The 21,492-nt window shown below is 43.6% G+C and overlaps 1 protein-coding gene across 2 annotated transcripts; it reads right to left on the bottom strand.

Moving 5' to 3' along the window:
• Positions 1-987: 987 nt before the first annotated feature.
• Positions 988-15,683, bottom strand: foxk2b (forkhead box K2b). Of its 2 annotated transcripts, none has more exons than XM_047572096.1 (9): positions 13,860-15,683; positions 8,134-8,328; positions 6,641-6,794; positions 5,546-5,692; positions 5,256-5,449; positions 4,324-4,526; positions 3,734-3,976; positions 3,278-3,478; positions 988-2,536 (listed from the first exon to the last, which is right to left on the bottom strand). In XM_047572096.1, exons 1-9 carry the CDS (start codon positions 14,150-14,152, stop codon positions 2,310-2,312), a joined length of 1,857 nt encoding a protein of 618 aa, XP_047428052.1. In that variant the 5' UTR covers positions 14,153-15,683; the 3' UTR covers positions 988-2,309. The 2 variants fall into 2 exon arrangements, with proteins under 2 accessions (XP_047428052.1, XP_047428053.1); XM_047572097.1 differs by having other exon boundaries at positions 988-2,509; positions 13,860-15,681.
• Positions 15,684-21,492: the final 5,809 nt, after the last annotated feature.

The following is a 21,492-nucleotide window of genomic DNA, read 5'->3' as shown; positions in this document are numbered from 1 at the left end:
AGCTTTATTTAGCTCCTCTGGGTCAAAGCAGGAATGTCGGACCGCTGCGGGGTGCAGGCTGGATAATTGTTTTGCTGCAGTCTGGAAGTCGGTTAAACTAAAGATACCTCAGCTCTGAGGAACGCTCCGAGCAGCTGAGAGGACAGCTTTTACAAGCTGTGGCTTCCTTCATTTTTTTCTGACACTGGTCGTGTTTCAGGCCTCTCTTAGAAGCTTTTATATGGTACAGTAATCATTTTATCAATAGTATTTAAAGCAAACGGATCTCAGTGCTGCTCAGCATTCATATTGGTTCATAAAGCAGACACTGAAAAATGAACTCATAGCAGAGATTAGGTCCACACATCTCCGCTTTTTCCTCGTGTTTTAATGTTAACGGTTTTCTAGCTGAAACAATTCCATCACGGCTGTGTTTTAGAACACCTGTATGCAAAATAAACAGAAGGTCTGAGCTCAGATTTCTGAGCCTCGTCAGACGTTGTTTTGTGGACTCTGGCGTTTGTTTCTTTAATGTATAAATAAACTGGATATAATATTTAGACTACCTGCGGAGATTTGTGCATGCAACCCATGGGGTTGTTTGTACAGTACGTCAACAGGGTTGAGTCTGCTCACTGAACTGGTTCCTGAAAACATTCCCAAACTACTTTTGCTTGGAGTTTTTGTTAAATGAGGCTGTTCATTTAACCATCATCTGGAGCTGTTCAAGTGCTTTGCACACAATAAGAGGAGCTGGACTCTCGTGCATCATTAGTTTACAGCCTTCTTGCTCTGCAGGACAAATGAATCTGCTTTTCTGACCATCTGAGAAGCTTAAAGATGCTCCTGTGCTGCCCCCATGTGGAGAGGGGGTAGAACTGCAACCAGGCAAATCTAACAATCAAAGCAGCAGGATACAAGAACAGGACTTTAAATTAATTTATTAAAAAAGCATTTCTCCACTGAAGCAGAACAAACATCAATTTTTTTTCTTTTACTATTGTTTGGAACGTGTACAATCAGAAAAAAAAAAAACAAAAACAAAAAACAACAAAAAAAAGAAGAAAAAAAAAGAAAAACGGACTCTCCAGGTCGCCAGAACAGAGCAAAATAATCAAGCGGAGGAGAAGGTGGATGGGGTCTGCCAACACCACAACATCAACACAGCCGGAGGAGGAAGAGGAGGAGGTGGAGGGTGTGAGGAGAACGAAAAGGAGGAGGGAAATGAAAACACAAACATTGAATCAAGTGCAGGTCTGGTTTGGACAAAGCAGGGCTTCTTTTTTTTTTCTTCCCTCTGTTCGTTTTACAGTTAACGACTTCTCCGTTGTCAGATACATGCAAGGTCAACATCTGGAACTACACATGGAGATTTGCTTATATCGGTTATCTGTGCAAGTATTAAAATATGTAGGTATAACGAAGCGGTTCCATACGGATATGTCAGAAGGAGGAGGGGAAGAAGAAGAAACGAGGAAAAACAAACAAAATAAAATAAACGATCACACTGTGTCACCGAACAGAAAGAGGAGTTCACGTAAAGAGTTACCGAAATGTCACCGTTTTTGTACGCTTCCTTTTAATTAAATTATTACTCGTCTAGTGAAATTACATTTTAAAAAATCCTATGCTCCACATTCTGAACAACAAAATACTGCATATCTACGTACAGCTGCGGTTAAAGGAAGGTCAGTTTTGTGAGAGGCTAGCTGCCAGAGTTTCAGGAATATTGGCTTCGAGTTGATCCCTTTCTGAACGCTGCTCTTTTTCCTCTTTGCTTAAAAAAAATGAAAATAAATTAACCGTTCAATGCTTGTGACATTTGTCGCTCGGTTGGTCACGTTGTCTGCTGGAGTCTCCTATCTGCTCTGAGGTAGATGCGACAGAAAGGTGGCGTCCAGCCCGAGCCGAGTCAGGGCCTCTCCCAGTCAGCTCTTAAGGGTTAATTGTTGTTAAGGCTTCCTGTGGTCTTGCTTTAGTTACTCCCCTGTTTCAGCGGTTCACAGTTACACCTTCGAGTTTATCTTTGTCCCATTTCTTTGCTTTGTTCTCAGCCCACATTCAGGTCCTTAAAGGGGCTGGACTTTATATATAGTTTTTTTTTTTTCTTTTGCTGCTCTAGAACGATCACCAAACTGAAAATGAAAAGAATCCTCTCCGTTTGGCACCTCAGTGGTAGAAGGAGGAGAAACGAAACAAACGACGGGGGATGAGAGAGAGAGAGAAGCGGTGGATGGGAGGAGAAGGTGGTGGTGGTGGTGGTGGTGGTGGTGGTGGTTGAGGGTGGTTGAGGGTGGTGGAGGGTGGTGTGGTGTGTGGGGTTGAACAGACTAGTTGAGGTGGCCGCCTTGGTCGTTAGTTGCTGGCGAGTCTGAATCTGCGGCGGCGCTCGTGTCGTCCTCCGATTTGATGCGCTTGGCGTCCGGCTGTTCGCTGGCCAGCTGGTCTCCGTTCTGGCGTTTGGTGGGGAGGGAGGCCGAGGCCGAGGCGTGGGCCGCCAGCAGGTGGAGCGGGCTCGCTACAGCTGGAGCTGCATGGAGGAGACGGGAGGACCACGCTGTTAGCGCGTCTTAACTCAGGTTAACTGAATTAAGACTCTCAGATATTATAGGCAGAAATGTGACATTTCATTACTTTGCTTTATATTCTTCATCAGTGACTTTGTTGTTCTGTTTCAAGTCAAGTCATCATAAACTAATAAAGCATAGGTCTTCAATAGGGGGTCCGCGACCCCCAGGGGGCCCACGGAGGTACTGCAGCGGGGGCCGCAAAATTTTTGGTTGGTTAGCGTTTTTTTTTTTTTAATTTCATCCCACAAATTTAAATTTCTTTAAGTACACATTAACATGAATCTTACATCTGCAACGTTTCACACAGAGCGCCACACTAGCTGAGACCTGTCAATCTAAGCCTCCCGAACACAGTAGGACCCGCCCCCATCATTAATGAGCCAATCACGAGGCTGCATGTTACATGTTGACTCTCAGGCTCTGAGAGCCTAGTCGGTCCCCAGGTAAAATCCCAGAGGCACGCTGCAATATTAGCAGGAGAGAAGCTAACAGGGCAGCTCGCTCTCTTCAGTCTACTACGGAGGCCAAAATGAATCACTGCATATTTGGAATTGTGTATTATTTGAATAACTAAATACTGAATGCAGATTGATAATAATAATGTATATTTATAATTTTCACTAGGCCAAGTTTATTATAGAACACATACAGTAGGTAAAGGGTTCCTACTTAATCTGTCCATCAGTTTGGGGCCCCTGTAATAAAGTCAATGTTCCAGTGTGTCTTACCTGAGCTGGTGGGTCCCTGGATGGCAGTGGTGATGCTGTGGGTGCCATTCTGTGTGATGGCTTTAATGGGCAGCTGGTGTTGACCCATGGGGGCTTGCTGCACTATGGTAACAGTCTGCAGGGGCGTGGCTGACTGGGAGCTCTGGATGATGCGACTGGAGGCTCCTATAGAGGTGATGGTGGGAACCGTCTCTACTTTAACTGGACAGGAACACACAAACAGAGGCTTCAGCGCTTGAAACAGGTCAGCGTAAGAACTGCACCGGCTCAGCTGAACTGGTCGGGTGCTGCTGAGATACTGCGACTATTCTTTCTCATGCCACACTGTTTTAGGTAAACTAAACTGATAAGTTAAACCAGACACGGTACAGTTCTGAGGCTGAAAGGGGCAGTAATTCATAGATAATTCTATGAATAAAAATTAAACGAGCTAAAAAGTTGTTAGTCCCAATGTACCTTTGACCTCTGTGTGTTCTCCGTTCTCCTGCGTCTCGCTCTTGATGATGGTGGCCGGCTGGGCGATGACGGCCGAGCTGAGGGACCCCGCCGGGATCTGCTGCAGGACGTGGACAGTCTGGACAGCGGGCTGGGAGGCGCTGGTGCTCACTGGGGAGGCCATGGTGTAAGTCACTGGCTTGATGGTTTGAGGTAACTGACGCGGGACTGCGATGAGTACCGGCTGGTTGTTGACAGGCGAGCCTGGAACAGGGAAAACGGAGGATGAGCGGATCATGAGAAGAGGTGATTTACATAGAGGAACATCATCTCAGGGGTTCACAGGAAAGAACTGTTACAATACAGTGAGGAGTAGATAAGAGTTATGAATCTCAGGTATTTTTTTTAAGATCAAATGATTTAATAAGCAACAGTAAAAGCAGATGTAAGACTTGTAATCGTCTTAACTGCAGATGATAAATGACGTCCAACTACCAATGTAGAATAAATCTCTGGAATCTTTAGTGAAAGCACTTTGCATCTCTGTGGCATCAAGAACAATCATCCACCCAGAGCCAGACATGCATAATCAGAGAGTGAGCCCCTCGTACCTGGTGTGTTTTGTGCAAAGCGTGCTTCCTGGATCACGGCCAGTTTGGGCTGGACTGCTGTGGTGGACACCGAGGTGGGAGCAGAGGACGTCTCCAGCTCCAGGGGAACCGGGGAGCCCTCTCGTGATAGGCTGTCGGGGGTCTGGACGCCGCTCGAGTGAGCTGAAAGCACCCCCGAGTGATTGGGAGACGCAGGGGCACTCCTGAGAGGGAGAGGCAGGAGTATTGATTAAATCAATAACAGTGAGAGATTTGATGGGTGGTTTGTTAAAGCCTGAGGCTTTGAACCACTGCTTTTTCACAGTACATCCATTTCTATGCAACAGAAAAAATAAAAAAAAATGTAAATAAACGACATTCATTCTACCTTGATTAATTCCAAAATGTATTTTAAATATGTTTTATTTAATATAATGTCATATCTTCTTTACTTCTGATTTAAGTACTTGATGATTTTCAAAAATCTTATTTAAAAAGCATTTTTTTCTTGCTGTGTAACAGCTCATTTTCTGTAACAATTAATCCAGGTTGACCAATTAATTTCCTTTGTGGTTCATTAAAGTCTAAGAGTCACTGACACATACATTTGCCATAACATCTGCAGAAACTTATTAATATGTGCAGCTGGTTTAAGAACGTAGGAGCTGTACATATAAAGTTTTATCATAATATACTTGAATTCAATGAGAAGGTGCATCCAAAGCTTCGACTTGTAGTGTACATATTTCCTCCCACAAAATCACTGCATAGGGCACACGGACTGCAGCAAATTAACACATTTACATGTTTCGTTCTAAAGCATGTAGTCGGATTTATACATTTTACAGGTAATCCAAAGAGTTGTTTGCCTCATTTGCTTTGGTTGAACAAAAATCACAACGTGTCTGATCTGACCAAGTGCTCTGATTCACGATGCAGGGTGTGTGACAGACCTGGAGGAGAGGGGTCCGTGCGGGGTCCTGAAGCAGGGGACACCCCGCGGCCTTCGTTTCCTGAAGGCCTGCTCGATGAGTTTGCCTTCCGAGGACGGGTCTATCCTCCAGAACGAACCTTTGCCAGGCTCCTCCTGCGACCGCGCCACTTTGATGAAATAACGGTTGAGTGACAGGTTGTGACGGATTGAGTTCTGCAGAAAAGGAAAGTGACGTTGGAGCAAAATCTAAGTAGTTATTATTATTATTATTTTGTGTTTTTTTTTTTTTTGGTCTGCCGTCAAACAAACCTGCCAGCCCTTGTCTGCTGTCCGGTAGTACGGGTAGTTCTTTGTGATGTGATTGTAGATTCCGTTTAGTGTGAGCTGCTTGTCTTGAGCCAGCGTAATGGCCTGGACTATCAGCTGTGCATAGGAGTACGGAGGTTTGGAGTCATCCTGTGGAGTAAATCACAGTAAAAAACGGCTCTGAAACACAGACTACTTCTCTCCCTCTGACACCCTGTTATTATGAAACATCACAGATAGGCTGAGCTGGTAAACACAGCAAAGTCATTTCTCTGATACCCTTTTCTTCGCAGGAACACGAGACACAGCGTTCTCAGTTCCAGGCTTCAAAATCAAGAATTTGTGGTATTCACAAACTGTTTTCACGTCATGGTGGATGTTATAAAACACACCAGAGGATAGAAAACACACAACCATCTACCGCATTATGTTTTTACCTAAAAAGACCAAACTTAATCTCCCCGTTAGTGTGTGGGAGTTAGAAGACACACACTACACACTACAGTGTGTAGTGTGTGGACGCTTTGAACGAAAAGACACTTAAGATGAAAAACAATAGAAAATCAAATGGCAAATATTCCCATGCAAATATAAGATGCTTTCAGCTTTTTAAAATGTTGTGAGGTCTGAATACCACCTACGGCTTTAAGAAATGGTTTTATTTTGTCTACAGACAACTCGGACTTGATCATTATAATAGTCGGAATAATTACTACAGACATTAATCAGTGTTTTAGCCGTATTTACAGTAAACATGTTCAAGCAAAATATGCAGGAATTCATACAATTAATACAACTGCATGGATGAGGGGACTAAGTTGTAATCTGTAAAAGAATGAGAGTCTGAAATCTTACAATCCTGACAAGAAGAGAACAAGTTTACACTAATAAACAGAATAAATATGCTCAGATCAGATAGAGAGATAATATGATAACCTGTCCAATAAGGACAGGTTAGCTGTCACTGTTAAGAGTTTAGTTTCAGAATGACTTCAAGAGGGCTGAAGAAATAAGCCAATGACGCTGGCGACTGGACTCAATATCACACCGCAAAGACTTTGAACAGGGAGTGGCGTGACTGGGTTTAAGCTCTCTAACCTTGGGACTGTCCCCTCCGGAGGCCTCTTTGTCGTTCTCGGGCTGGGAGTTGTCGTTGATAAGCTGCAGCTCTGCAGAGCTGACCATGCGACCACCCATCCTGTAGCCCGAAGAGCCAGCACCCCGCGGGCTGGAGGGGCAAGAATTAGCAGCACTGGTGGGGGAAAACGAAAGAAAAGAGGTGGTAAATGGTCGAACTTCCTGTTACGGCAATCAGTTTAACAAAACGGCCGACAGCGGGCTGAGTAGGTAAACCTAATCTACGTTCTGAAGGTCGGTGTGTGCGCAGTCTGCGCTGCAGTCATGCACTTTATTTATGCAAATTGCACTACCTCTCAGATTGCCTGGAAACATCGCAATCAGTTTAGAAGCCACAATGAAGCCTAAAGCGACGGAGCTTTTAAATATTAATCAAGTCTAATTATCCAGCAAACAGTCTGAATAACGCGGGGCTTAATGCAAAGGATGATTCCCATTCCGAATGCGCGTTTCAGTCCTCGGGGGATCCGGAGATGTTGGCAAACCAAACAAAGAAGCAGCAGCGGTACGACACCTGCCGCCTCCGTCATTACTTCAAACGTCTATTTACCAACAGTTTATTTAACCTTCGCACAGGGCGCCTATGTCAGAAGAAGATAGTTTTTTTTTTTCTTTTTCTTTTTTCACCATCTGGTTGAGATCAGGGGTTGAGAGGATATAAGGGACTGAGATGAGGCTGCCTCCCTCTCTGAGCCCCGCGGTTGAAGAACTAAGCCTAAGCTGATCACCATATAGAAGCCACGTTAAGGTCAGCTGACACCTCAAGGTCAGATGGAGGCGGTTTAGGGCCGTTGTCAGCGGTGATCCTGGATCAGACAGCACTACCGTACTAGGATACATACATACAAATAGACGCAACAAATACGTGACTTCGTCCTGGACTTATTTCCAATGTTATCCCTTCGTAATCCGCCAGCTCAAATCTATAAAAACTGCAGTTATTTTTAAAATGACATTATTGCGGAAGCAGGAGTTTGTTTTTTTTTTAAATAAAAGAAAGTTTGTTCTTTCAGTCGGGTGAAGTAGCATAAAGACACAAAGTCTACAGAGGTCTTATCATTTCCACAGTTTTGAGTTGCGAGTTCAGTTTAAGCAAACAAAACTGCAGTTTGGGAAAAATATACGTCCTGATAGATGAAGTAATGTCTTGTTTTCTTTAGAAAAGTGGAGAAAATGAGGAAACGGCACTATGTTGTTATCAGCACAAGAAAATGCTGAACTCATATCCTCCAACTCAAGATAAAAGAAATAAAAAAATAATCAACTAATAAACACAAATACACTTTTCGCTTCCCTTTTTTAGTCGAGCATTTACAACCAATCTCCAGACAGATCAAAGCAAAGCAATGTTTTAAAAAGATCAGTAAATGTGCAACTTGACTCGTTTTAACATCAATAGAGAAGCGGATGAATGTTTGATCCACAGCAACCAGTGCATTTGCAGTAATGAGTACCTAATGGTGCCAGTGGGCGATGGCAGGGGGCTCATTAGGTGAGCGATGTTGTCTGGAATGTTGATGGTCAGGGGGGTGATCTGGGGCTGTGCTGGTGTCACTGGGGACTCCGGCGCCTCTCGCTTCACTTTCTTCCCGCTGGACAGGGCCGTGAACGTGATCTTGATGTTTGTGCTGGGGAACCTGAAAGTGCACCTGCAAGAGAAAAAACCCTAAATTTAATAACTCTCACGGCTGGAGTCGCTCACCCCTCAATGAGAACATTTCATTTATCGAATAAAAGGAGAATGGATGATTAGTGGATTACAGGAATTTTTTTGTGCCATTTTATAAACGAAACCCAAGCAGGTATATAAAGAGCTACATCGCCCACATGAAATAAGCAAGACACCGCAGAGCTTATTTCAGCCTTATTTTAAATCCAACGCCCTCAAAGGCATCCCACATTTTCTACACTGCTTTCAACAAATAGGGTATGGACTTGTTCCATTTTTCTTTAAATGCGGCTCTGTTCAAAATAAATAGGTGTCTCTGCTTTACGCGTCTCGTTTCCCCTTGGTAAATGTGATTAATGCTGTTTTCTTATTAATTTATGCAAACTGATGGCTGGCTTTACATAATAAGAAGAAAAGAAGAATTTAGGGATTAATCCAAGGCTTTTGGTTAAAATAGCCAGGCCACACCAAAATTGAGGTTACCCAACAGTAATTTTAAATTAAAAGAGATTTTACATAAATGTAAACGACATCAGGTCTTAAAGCTTACGATCACTCAGTCTTGGCCATTTTGATCTTGACCAGTTTTTACCAAAAGTTTAAGACTCAACAGCAAGTGACACTTTAAGGCAACAATTCAGACAGTAAATCCCTTTTACATACAAAATACATACAGATAACTGCAGTTCTTTAAATGACCACTTGAGGCTGATTCGTCTTATTTTGATTATTATTATTATTCTTTTTTACAAGCCAGAAGTTAGGTGGTGTTAGGCGTTGCCAAGATGACGATGGCACAAAGAATTTGACAGGCCTGAAACCTGCACTCTGTTAAAAGCACGGGTGACATCAGAGAATCCACCCGTCTTTATACGCAATGGAAGAAAAAACTATAGTCGGCTCACCAACTATTGATGAGTGCCGAAACGATAGCTGCTACACGTCCCCGTTTGTCCCTTGATTTCGAAGCTACAACAATCAAAAAAAAAAAAAAAGGGAACTACCAACAGTAGCTGAAGTTCTAATTTAAATACTCTATATACGATAAAGGGCTTGTTGTTGGTTAAGAGCAGACGTTTAAATCAGGAGGATGAAGGGAAGCAGTTAAAGGCGGTCTGCCACATTCACAGACCAACTGAATAGAAAGAGCCCTTCTAAATTCTAAATCACTGTTAGGATCAGGCTGCCTGGCACCCGGGAGACGGCGCAGGCACAAACACATTGTTTTTCTCTTGGCGGAAGGCTGCCAGGCACAGCAGTTTCTTTTCGCCGGGCCCTCACAGAGCTGGCATCTGCTGATAGAACTGTATCCCTGACACCTACATCTCAAATTAGCTTTGCCGCTCACAGGAGGAGACTGAAACACTTCCTGGAGCCAGACTGGTGAAGGGAGACACTTTCATTATGCATGTACCCTTTCAGGAAGGGCTCCGTCTTCTCCATGGATCTGATAAAAGTTATAGAAGATCCTTAAATAACATCAGACAATTTTAACATCTTGCAACTGACAGAGTGGGGACAGTGAAGTCTAAATATATATTTTTAAAGCTCTTTGGTTTCTTTCTGTTTCTTCCCTGAATGGCTCACTGCTGCCAGTAAACACAGCATGTTCAAATGCAGTGCTGTGACAATTTTCTACATTTCTGCATAAAAATGAATCAAAACATCAGTGGATTTTCACACAAGTCATAGCCATAAATAAAGAGAAACTACTCAAACAAGTGAAGATGTTAGTGGGTTCCTTCCTTCCACAACATTTCCACTGGGTTGAGGTGACTTGGTCATTTCCAAACATTAATCTTGCTCCATTCATTTGTAGAACGACTCATGTGGTTGTGACAGTTTCTCTTATTCTCTTATGATTCAGCTCACTGACAGGTGTCCTGACATTATCTTTCAGAATTCGTTGAAATTACCCAGACTTCATTGGTCCGTCGACGCCGACAAGTTTGCCGTGTGTCATGGACCGGATGAGTGTCTGGTGCTTGGATGCAGTGTTGTTTAGTCTCCAAACATAAGCTTCTCATTTAAGCCAAACTATTCTATTTGTTCTCATCCGTCCACAGAGCATTTCCCCAATAGTCTTCTGTTTTGTCCACATGATGTTTAGCAAACTGCAGATGCTCTTTTTGGACATATGTGGCTTTGTCGTCGCACCTCTACCATGCACACCATGGTCGCTCACTGTTCTGCTGGTGGCAGATTCATCAGCGTTAACATTAGACGATGTGCGAGAAGAGATAATGTGTTGATTCCAAACTCTTTAGAGGTGGTTTCGTGACCTTTTGTAACCTGATTGACAACATCTCTTTCTAGCTCCCTAACGGCCCGATCTGAAGTTCAGACAGGCGCCATTAGTTGGTATCATTTCTGATTAGATGGACTCTAATCACTTACTTTTACACCTCACTGATATGTTGCGATACCGTGGCTCAGTTCACTGAAAAACAACCACCAAAGCATCATATTTCTGTTTCAATTGTTTAATTGGGGTCTATTTGTCTACTCTCACAAGTAGTATGAAAATCTGCTGAGGTTTTGAGTCGATTTTATGAAGAAATGTAGAAAGTTCTGAAGGGTACAAATACTCTACAGCAGCACTGTAAGTAGCATTTTGATGTGAGACTATCAGGATTTAGAGACGTCCCTCTAGCCATTTTGAAGCTCAAATAAAAAACTGTTGCTGGTTCTTCTTGAATGCATGTAAATATTTTATTAGTACTGCATGTTTGAGAAAAGGGGATGTGCAGGTTTGTCAATATTGAAAGTAAAAGTTAGCTGAAGTTATAAGAAAGCAGTAAAGCAAAATATCTTCGCATTTGAGAAACTTGGAATTGGCAATCGTTTGCTCATGGCTTGTTATCAAAAACATTATTCTTTCTATAAAGAATGGCTGAAAATCATTTCAAAACGTGAAATTGGGTCAACTATAGGGTTATCTGTACTTAAACCATGAATAAACAAAAATCTGTATAAAGTTGGGAAAGCTTTCTGACTCGGATCAGGAATTTGCTGATCAAATGCAGCTACAGTCAACATAGTTTTGACAGGGAAATCTCACCCTCCCACTCCTGCCCCCCTCCCTCATTAACGCTATTTTATTATTTTTTTGTGGCATGAACAATGAGGCCTAAACTCTGCAAGTGCACAGTTGCTACGCTGCTTAGCTGCAAGGACACAGCAACAAACAAAGCTTGTTCAACTGAAAGCTTTCACTTGATTCTCACCCCCACCCACCCGGCAAAAAAAAAGAATGTAAACAAAAGAAGACAGGAAGAGCACCCGCTTGGAGCGAATTTGTGGGTGTGGGAGAGGACAGGGGAAGGAGAGGGGAAGGGAGGGCTGTTGCTTTCTGTTGGCCCTGTTTACATCACCAAAGAGGAATCCCTGGAATACAACCGAACTGTCCCCTGAGCCGCCGCTCTGCCAGTTCGCTCATGCTGCCAGTCTTCAACACGGTTCAGGGGCCTTCTCTAGCTCGAGGACTGCAGTGAAGCATGCGAGCCCATGCTAGGTGGTGTGCATGCAATGAAGACTGATTAAAAGCTCCTTGTTGGCAGTCTGTCTAATCAATACAAGAATCTGAAACCGCTGCTGTTCTCCCCTCGCTCCCTCCCTCGAAGAGCCGACATAATGAAATGCATTCGTACGCCGTGGCTAAAGAAGTGCAGAAACTGACACAGCAGCTGCAGAGCATATTCGGGATACATGTGCAAAAGGGCCAATTTGGAAATCACATCAAGTCAAAACAAGTCGACTCACTAGTTGTGCAGTGTAAAAAAAGCGGTTTTGTATTGCACAATAGCAGAGAGCAGTGTGCAAAGTCTGACCAATGTTGTCAGAAGCTGGTATGTTTGTCTACATTACAGGGCACGGCTGTGAACAAACTGCAACCGCTTTCTGGCATGCTGAGATCCAAACAAATCTGTCTGGGCAAAATGTAAACAAGATGCTTTAGTTTACAGTTTGTCAGACATGGCTGGATTGTAGTTTACTTTGATTATGTGTATGGACAAGTTTTTAACTCTCTCCTGCAGAATTACTTGATTACCTTCTTTTAAATATTTAAAAAAAAAAAAAACACATAGTTGGCCTTTTTCTAGCTCGGTTTTAATAAACCAGACATAATAAATGCAAAACTTTCACTCCCGTCTTAGGTGTATTGTTTCAATCAATTAACCGCTGTGCTTGTTTATTATGCTAACGCTTATTTGGGTTCATGAAATATTAGAACCTTGTGAAAACCACTGGCCACAATCTTCCTGAAAACAATCAGATTAGACGACGACCAAAATGCTGTTACTTGTTATATTGTGATTTATTCTAAACGTTGGTCTATGAAATGGCATGAAAACAGTCCATCGCCGTGAATGCATCAAAGGAGCTATGACAGTCGTATTATATATAAACCTATTTTAAGTGTGTGTCCAGAGCTGCAAATCTGATTTGAGTTAAGATGAAAACAAGGGCGCCAAGTTTCACGGCTGGGTTTTTCCACACTCCTGTAATATCAGAGATGTCTCGGCTATTTCATGAAAGCAACAATACTGCAATAACAAATTTCTTCTTGCCTTTTGGCTTCGATGACTGTAAGGTGATTACAGGAGGACGTGAGAACGAACTTGATGATCGAAGTTGATCAGAATTGGGACCTGCATCCGAGCAAAAAGGCCAGAACTGAGACGACTTACTTACTCTTGCTCAAAAGTTAAGTGAAAGGCTACAGGTCCCTGTGTGTGAGATAGGCCTGTTAAGTAAGACATTTCACAACAGCACTTTATCAACAATCCTAAAATGAAACAATGTCTCTCTGCGGGCTGCAACATGCAACTCAGAAAAAAAAAAAAAAAAAAAAAAAAAACTAGCTGTACCAGACAACAACTTCTTGTTAGTAGTAAACAATAGCTAATCATTGATGAAACGCTGTAGCTAGCATGAGTGTTATTTGAATAGAGGTCAAAGGTGGCGCCTACTATCCTGCTGTGAGGCAGGGAGGGGTCGGGCCGGTTTGTTTACGTTTAGGGGTTGAGAACTGCTCCATTCACAACTACTGGGGAGCAACAGCTAACTGCTTAGCTGCCATGTTGGCATGGCCATAAATGTGTGGACTGTTTACAGTATCGCCAGAACACATTCTTGAATGCCCAGGCTGCCCACGTGATTCGAAAAGCCACTACATGTCAATATCAACAATAGCGTCCACGTAGCCGTGGGGCTATTTCGTCTAGCTAGTGGCTTGTCCACAGCGGAATGCCGCTAATGCCAAGTTAACCACGGGGTGGAATGAGCAACGAACGCAGGCGGCGAGCGAACACGACTGCTCACAAGAATGTCAACAAAGAAAATGGCTTTGGGAACAGGATGCGGACTTCTTGCTAACATGCTACAACACGTGGTCCTCTCGACCTTTGCTAGCCGATATAAACGCCCCAGTGTTGTTAACTTTGGCTTGGCCGGCTACTAGCGCTGGCGTCCACATGTTCACCAAGTGAAGGGAGGGGGGGGACTTACATTCGCGGTAGCTGCAGAGGAGGGGCGCCCCGTCTGAGGAACACTCCGTCTACAAACACCCCGTTTTTACCGAGGCACCTCAGGTAGAACTCCCCGCTGCCGGCGCCGTCGTCGCTGGCGGTGAATATCTCCAGGTGCCGTCGCGAGATGAAGCTGGAGTGGCCCATGCTCACGTCCACGGAGCCCTGAGACGAGTTCCGGCCGATGGTCACCGAGCGCTTTTTCATCATGTATTCGAATTCACGGCCCTCGAGCCGGGCGACCGGCCCAGGCGATCCGCTCACCACGGCCATGCTCTGGGGTCTCTTATCCGCTAGATACCGGGACAACTAAAACACCGGGGTATGAACGCCCGACCGAGGCCCAACAGAAGGCGTGTAAATGAAGCGAATCTACAAGAGGGGCATCAAATTCAAAACAGGAATCTAGAGGGGAACATGCGAGGCCAGGGACAGCGGCTCCGACCCACCGCCGAGAGAAAGGGTAGCGGAGAGGTCCAACCAAACAGAGCAGGAGGCGGATGTGACTTCGGTGGCAGCCTTCCCGACCAATCACAATCCGGGGCGCCGATGACGCGAAACAACTCCAACCAATCGTAGGCGAGAATTAATCCGAGGACAGATTCAAGGTCGGTTGGTGTGTAGCAATACGCGCATTGGCTGTTTGGGGAGAAAGAAAAGACGGAGTTTTCTGGAGGAGCGGAGTGGATCGACCAGTTTACACGTGCAGTCACTCCCACTAACAACCACGTCTAAAGATAATTAAAAATTAACGACTGTGCATCCATATTATCGACTAGTGCGAACACAGAATACGATATAGAGGGAGTTTGAGTGGTTTCGCTGTCCTTAGTCTGCACGGCGATGGAAGCGTAAATCCACGATGCACGATGGTGCTCCCCCTCCACTATAGAATCCATGCCTGCGTTTGCACGTCGCCCCCTTTGCAGCATCTTGTTACTTTGTAATGATGAGGTTAACTGTGTTTTAAATTATTGTCGCTACGGTGTGCGCTCACTAAAAACAAACTCTGTTGCCTGCGCAGACCAGCCCTCACACCGGCCCTGCTGTGGCTGCGGGGTTTGTGGAGCTCATCTGTTTTGCAGGCCTTGTTATCATCGGGGCGAATGACCCTGCCATCTGGAGGCCACTTGTTTGTAAACACTGTCTGTGGGGAAGTGGCTCGGGCGCGCGTGCACGTGTGCGCGGCCCCCAACCACCCCCCACCCACGGGTCGATAACACCTCTGGCTCTGACCAGGTGTGAAGTAATGACCAGGCGCTAACAGCCTGTTTTCAGCGCGTAAAACCAGCTGGGATTGTTTCATTCACAAAGCATTTGAAGTTTGCAAAGAAGTCACAAAAGCTGTAGATCGCCCAAAATAAGGCTGCACGGTTGGTATTGGGTCCCTCTTATGCATCTCACACAGATGTGATGTTTAAGTCAGTCAGATTATTCAAACAAATTATTTTTGGAAGTTCTGTGCACGACTGTGGCACTAGTGGGCCTCACCCCAGAACAAACACGTTGTTTTATCTACAGAGTAATAAATCACTGGAACACTCTGCCTCATCATCTTGTTGTAAATTAAATCTCATTTTAAATTATAAATATTGACTTGGCTGTATGTCGAGTTGTTGTTTTGTCTTTAGAGAAAATCAATTTCTTAGATTTATGAAAATCATTAAATGTTTATCTTAACTTAACTAATATTATAATTGTATCTGTATATGTAATGTATTGTAAATGATGTGATTGACTGTTTTGTGCTTTTGTTGTCTTTCGTTGGACCCCAGGAAGACTACCAGCTAATCCTCAATAAATAAATAAATAAATAACATGTTGAACAATTTATGTCTGCATGACCAGAGTGGATATATAATATTGTTTTGGACTTTGTGAGTGTGGGACATTTTTTAGTGGCTTCACAGTTCACGGTGCAGTTGCGTAACAGATGCTAAGACATTAGCTTTTGGTGATATTAGCTTTATAAGAGAAAAAAAAAATGTATAGCTATAAAGCCAAATACTGCTGAAGATAATTTCGGTCGTACGTTTTTATGTCTTTATTTTTATGTCTCTGTTATTTTTACAACTCCATTAGTCTGCGAGCTAAAGCGAATAACAGAAACACTTTAGTGTTTGATTCATTCCAGTTTAACAGCACCACAAACTACATCCTCTACAAGAACACCCTCCCATTAATGTTCTGTGATGGACCACCTGACCATTTCAGATTTAAAAAGATTTTAACGGATTTCGTGCCACACAGTTCTCAACAGCTCTCTCGGTTATTTTAAACTAATAGCATACCCTACATGAAGCAAAGATTTAGTGCAGGACAGTTACATAACAATGTATTTGTTTATTAACTAGGGTAACTAATGAAGTGGGAAGTGAATGGTGGGTATTTTTTCTTTTCTATTTTCTAATATTTCAATAAAATAGTCAATTTGAGAAAACAATCAGCTGAGCACTCGAAATGTCTGAAGAAATCTTTAAATGTGCTGGTTGTAGACCTAGATCTTTTCTCCCCGAACCTTTTGGTGGAAATAATAATACATGACCTGCTTTGACCTTAGAGAATATGGTCCTCGTGCTATGAAAGAGACACTCTGTGACTCTTTATACTCTTCCCCCTTGGTTGGTCACTACGTTGTGCTGGTGATGGTCCTGTGACCAAAGTGTTCCCTTCAGTGTTTTTGCACATTTTGTAACCCATGAAATAAATTGATTATTTTTGCTTTTCAGCATGAAATCTGTACTGATGCATCCATACTAAGACCATATCGCAGTCAAATGCAAAATAATGTAAATAACTTAACGTATATTCTACAGCTTAGTCACTGAAAAGGATTTTGTATGTCTCTATGTGGAGAAAATTACTTTTAATAAAAGCAGACTGAGTTCTTAAAGAACATACTCACTGCAGTCAGATTTCAACAGCAACAAATCTGCGTGTCTCATATTATGGCTTTAAGTATTTTCAAAGCGCAGGGCGATACAGTTGATCCCACAAACCATTAACCTTTTACTTCAGCCACTGGAGGGAGACATTCACCTCGCCTCCAACGAGGACGGCATGAAGTCATCAGCCATTTTAAGCTTTTAGGTTGGAGTGGTGGAGTAATAAACACAGCGTCATCACTTTGTCCCCTGTCAACACACGGATTTATCTGCCCGCAGTCAAAAGCATTCATCTGATTATTAATAAGAGTGTGCTGAGTGCAGATTATCAATAGGAGCCAATAATGGGCCCTGTCTAATGTCATATTCATGTGCATTTAACTATCAGCTCCTTTGATCCGATTCTTAAGTAACAATCCATATGAACACGGTTTAATATAGAGAACCACAACTGAAGCATTACAGATATGTACATTTTTCTTTTTACTTTGTCAACAAACGAGTGCTGCACACAAATATACAGTTGGTCCCAGTTTCCCTCAACTCCAGGAAGAGTAGCAACCGCTAATGGCTATCAACTATTAGTCAATGCTATTTCCAACCACATGATTCACTCCCTATCTATGCTAAGTGTTATACCTTGCAGATATTGGGCATGCTTTATCATGCAGCCGGTATGGAAACTGGACCCTCACTGCAGTCAGTGTAAAACCTCCCAATCTCTCACGGGAGGCGCTGTTATGCATTGATATGTGCAGTCGTGATTAAAATTGTAATGACTTATACCATCAAGGCAACCAGGAGATTTAAACGTAACAGAGAAGGTGGCGTCCTGTGGGGAGAGGAGGGGCCGAGCAGCAGGGTTTCCATCTCTTTGCGAAGAGATCCAGAGAGAGAGAGAGAGAGAGACCCATTACGCCTCTCCTCCATTTCCTGTCTCAGGGGCAGGAACCAAATGGACACATTAATAACGCTCTCCATGTCTGGGGCAGCTAATGGTGCCTTGAGTGCTGATTAAGCCTGGGAAGAATTGGGCGTGGAGGAAGAGTATTGGTTTCATTCTCTTTGCTGACTGTTGCACGGGTCCAGTGAACACATTTCCTGCCTGTAGTTGTCGTCTCTGTGTGTTTACTCTGGGTGGATCTTTTCAAAAAGCCACGGTGCCAGTTTGGCTAGTTTCTGAGGAGGAGCTTCACAAAGAACACAGAGCAGTCACTTTACAGCATGTATAGTTAAACATTTGAAAAGCATGCACATCAAAAAAACAACTTTCGAACCACAGCGAACATCGGCGGTGACAGCGATATAAATAAGGCACACAGTGTCATCATGTCACTGCTTTTTTAAAAGCCTCCAAAGTGCTTAGAAGTACATTTTCCACTCCATCAAAGTGCGGTAAATCACTGCTGTTGACAAGTTGGTTTCACCCTGAAGACAAAGACTGGAAGACTGTTTTTATTTCCTTCCAGGATTTATCACTTATCCTTCACTGTTGCAAACCTCATTCGGTCCCAGAGAAACCACAGGATGACAAATTGATACGTCTGCTTCAGTTTGACCTGCCCAGTTTTCTCCTTCGTCCTTATGCATCTGGTCTGTTGGAGGTGAGCGTCCAGGCCAGCTTTGACTCAGTCCAGCTCCAGTCACGCTGAGGTCACAATATGTCGTGTTTGGGCAGGTTGAGCTCCTCCTCAGAGACGGTGATGCTCCCCATGTACCAGAATATCCACAAGAACAGGCTAAGGAAGAGCAGCAAAGGTCCGGACAGCACGAAAAAGTCCCAGAAACTCAGAGGAGCAAAGATCCCCACAAAGAAGAGGACAATCCCGACGATGTCCATGATCACAGCCAGCGACAGGAGGACGGTGGCAAACTTCTTATCTTCCATGTCTGGGCCGGGGGAGACGGACAGGTGGATGGAGTGTGAAGCTCTGACAAAAACGACAGCGAGTCTCGTCAGAAGAGTCTTATAGCTCATTCCTTTACCACCCACAGCACACCTTACATTTCTAGAATAGCTCAAGAATGGTAAGATTGGTATCCAACCACAACAACAGGTTACGCTACTCATTAGTAGCTGAAAGCTCCACAGTCCGCCTTCATTCCTTTGCAGGGCTGATTTGTTTTGTCTGTATGTCATAATCCGTCACCACTGAGCTTGTGTTCACAGTCATCAGCTTGCTGTAATTAATCAGGTGCCCCCCTCCGCTGCTCATTTTTTTTGTTCAGTTAATGAAACCAACGGGGATTCAAGGTTGTATCACTGCCCTGCATCTTTTATCAGAAGAAAGTGACCCCAGGAAATACACCACTTTTTTCCCGTTTTCACAGAGCCCGCGAGCAGCTCTCATCACTCATCCCAAGAGTTCCCTTCATATCTGATAATTCTCAGTTCATAAATCAGTGTATTATAATGGCACCTGCAGCGAAATGGTTCTCACAAAGAGGAAACGAACGTAATGGAAACTTCCCTGGGAGCACCTTGTTTGACCAGTCGAGCGGACACTATTTGTCTCTCCTGCCTGAATTGCCGTCCCGCCCACTGTGACTGTGACAGTAGGTACACAGCCAAGATGAATGACGATGTATTTACTTTAAGGTTTTATTAAACAGTGCCATGTTGTCAGTCATGCTGACTTCTGCCAGGGGCCCTTTCAGTAAACTCACAGTGTTGACATTTCCATAAGGTGTGCCACTGAATCTGAGGATCAACCTCTTGTGGCTATAACTATGTATGTGTATGTGTGTGTGTGTATATATATATATATATACACACACACACACACACAAAACATCCTAGTATGGTATAAAACTTAAGTCTTAAGTCCCACATGATTTTCTGTTCAGGAGTTTTAGGTTTGCTTTACGGCAGCACGTCAACAGAGTCAAACCAGTCGGACCAGTGTATTTCTGTTTCTGTTTCTGAACATCAAACAGCACACCTGACTTGACTTCACAGCTGATGCAAGTGAAAAAAAAGGTTAAAGTCATACACAACAATGACCAAACATTTCACTGTGTTAGACTGACAATGTTTCTGAGAAAGGACTTTATTGCAAGGTCCCACTGATGAAACTAACATCGTTCTGTGTGTGTTTTTTTGGTTTGTTTTACTTATTATACTTATACTTATTTAGGGGTTTTAAAAAAAAGACTTAAAATAAAAAACTAAAAAAATGACAATTTTATTGATCCTTTTATTGACTTACTTAAACTGTACATGAACATTTGTAGGGCTAGCAGCTCTAAGGGCCTCTGTTTCCTTGCATTATAGTTGCATATAATAAGGATATAAACACAGTGTTATTTATTGAAATGCAGCACATAAGCATTAAATAAATGCAAATGATAAAATACTTAACATTATACCCCTATACAGAATAAGATAATAATTCCTTCATAGTTTCTGTTGATTAATGTGTCCATTGCATTAAAGTACCACAGACTCACTAGAATTAATGAAATGTTTTACTTGTATATGTTTTCTATAAAGAATGATGTTGTTCCTTTTAGGTTCAGCCGGACTTCCGGGCTCCAAGTTGAACAGGAACTAATGGACCACACAAATAAATAGCTTCTGGACCTTGAAAAGAAAAATGTGCAGATGTTTTTGTGGCAGCTCTTTTTCTTCCTGAATGAATAATAATTAGAAAAGAAGCTTCAGTTCAGAAGAGTTTGCTACCATTTAACCGACAGACGCTCACTTCAGGGTACTTTTCATTGCAGCAGATCTCTAAGACAGCATCAAGGCCATGGTGACCAAGCGTAGGTTAAAGGTTCGAATGTACCAGTCAAGACATCAGAGGGTGGTAGCGGAGGCCACCTTCTTCTCCAAAGCAGGTGAGTCAATGGAGCTGTCATAGCCTTCATTGTGGTAGGCGGTGGATTTGCCCCACGTCACCCTGCTGGATTTGCGAGGCGGCGTCCCCATCTGGCTCCAGTCCACATCCTCCACGCACTTCACGCGGTCCTCCGCGGTCAGCGTCTTGCTCAGCCTCTGGGACAGTTTCCTCGCCAGCTCCACGAAGCTGTTCCTCTTCCTCAGGCCGTCATCCTCGCGCACCTGGATGTTCACCACGTACCACGTGATCCAGATGAACAGGCTGAAGAAGATGATCAGGGAGCCCGTGTAGATGAAGAAGTCGCCGTAAAAGCGGCCGTCGATGCGCAGGTCGGCGAAAATCCCGAGGAAAAGCAGAACGATGCCGACGACGTCGAACACGACGGCTCCTATAAATAAAAACGCACAGTTTCCAATGCACTCGGCCGGCCCCATCGTGGAAACATTACAGCCAGTTCGGGGCTGTGTAACGGCGAGATGCTTCTCCCACTGTACCTGAGCTGAGACTGCGCACCTGCACAGGAACGCCCCACCTTAAGGTGAAGATAAACACGGTGTTTCTACAGTGTACACATGTACCCAGTAGCAGACGTCCTACACGGTGCAACGGGATCATTCGGCAGTCGGGTCAACAATCATAGTCTAGTCTAGTTTCCATGATGCAAATTACGCAGGGCTGACAAGTAGGTAGAATTTGACTGTCAAATCACAAAGACCCAAGCATCATGTGCTAATTTAGCTGGATATGTTTATTTATGGGCATCAGGTGGAAGCAGCCTTTATGTAATTATATAATATTTTATACCTGAAGGTACCGATTGTTAGGCCACACGTTTTATACATCGGTCAGGCATAACATTATGACCACTGACATGAGAAGTGAACGA

Source organism: Mugil cephalus, chromosome 20, assembly GCF_022458985.1.
Source record: "Mugil cephalus isolate CIBA_MC_2020 chromosome 20, CIBA_Mcephalus_1.1, whole genome shotgun sequence".
NCBI classification, from domain to species: Eukaryota; Metazoa; Chordata; class Actinopteri; order Mugiliformes; family Mugilidae; genus Mugil; species Mugil cephalus.
The sequence above is the reverse complement of the archived record's forward strand: the minus strand, read 5'-3'. Positions and strand labels throughout refer to the sequence as shown.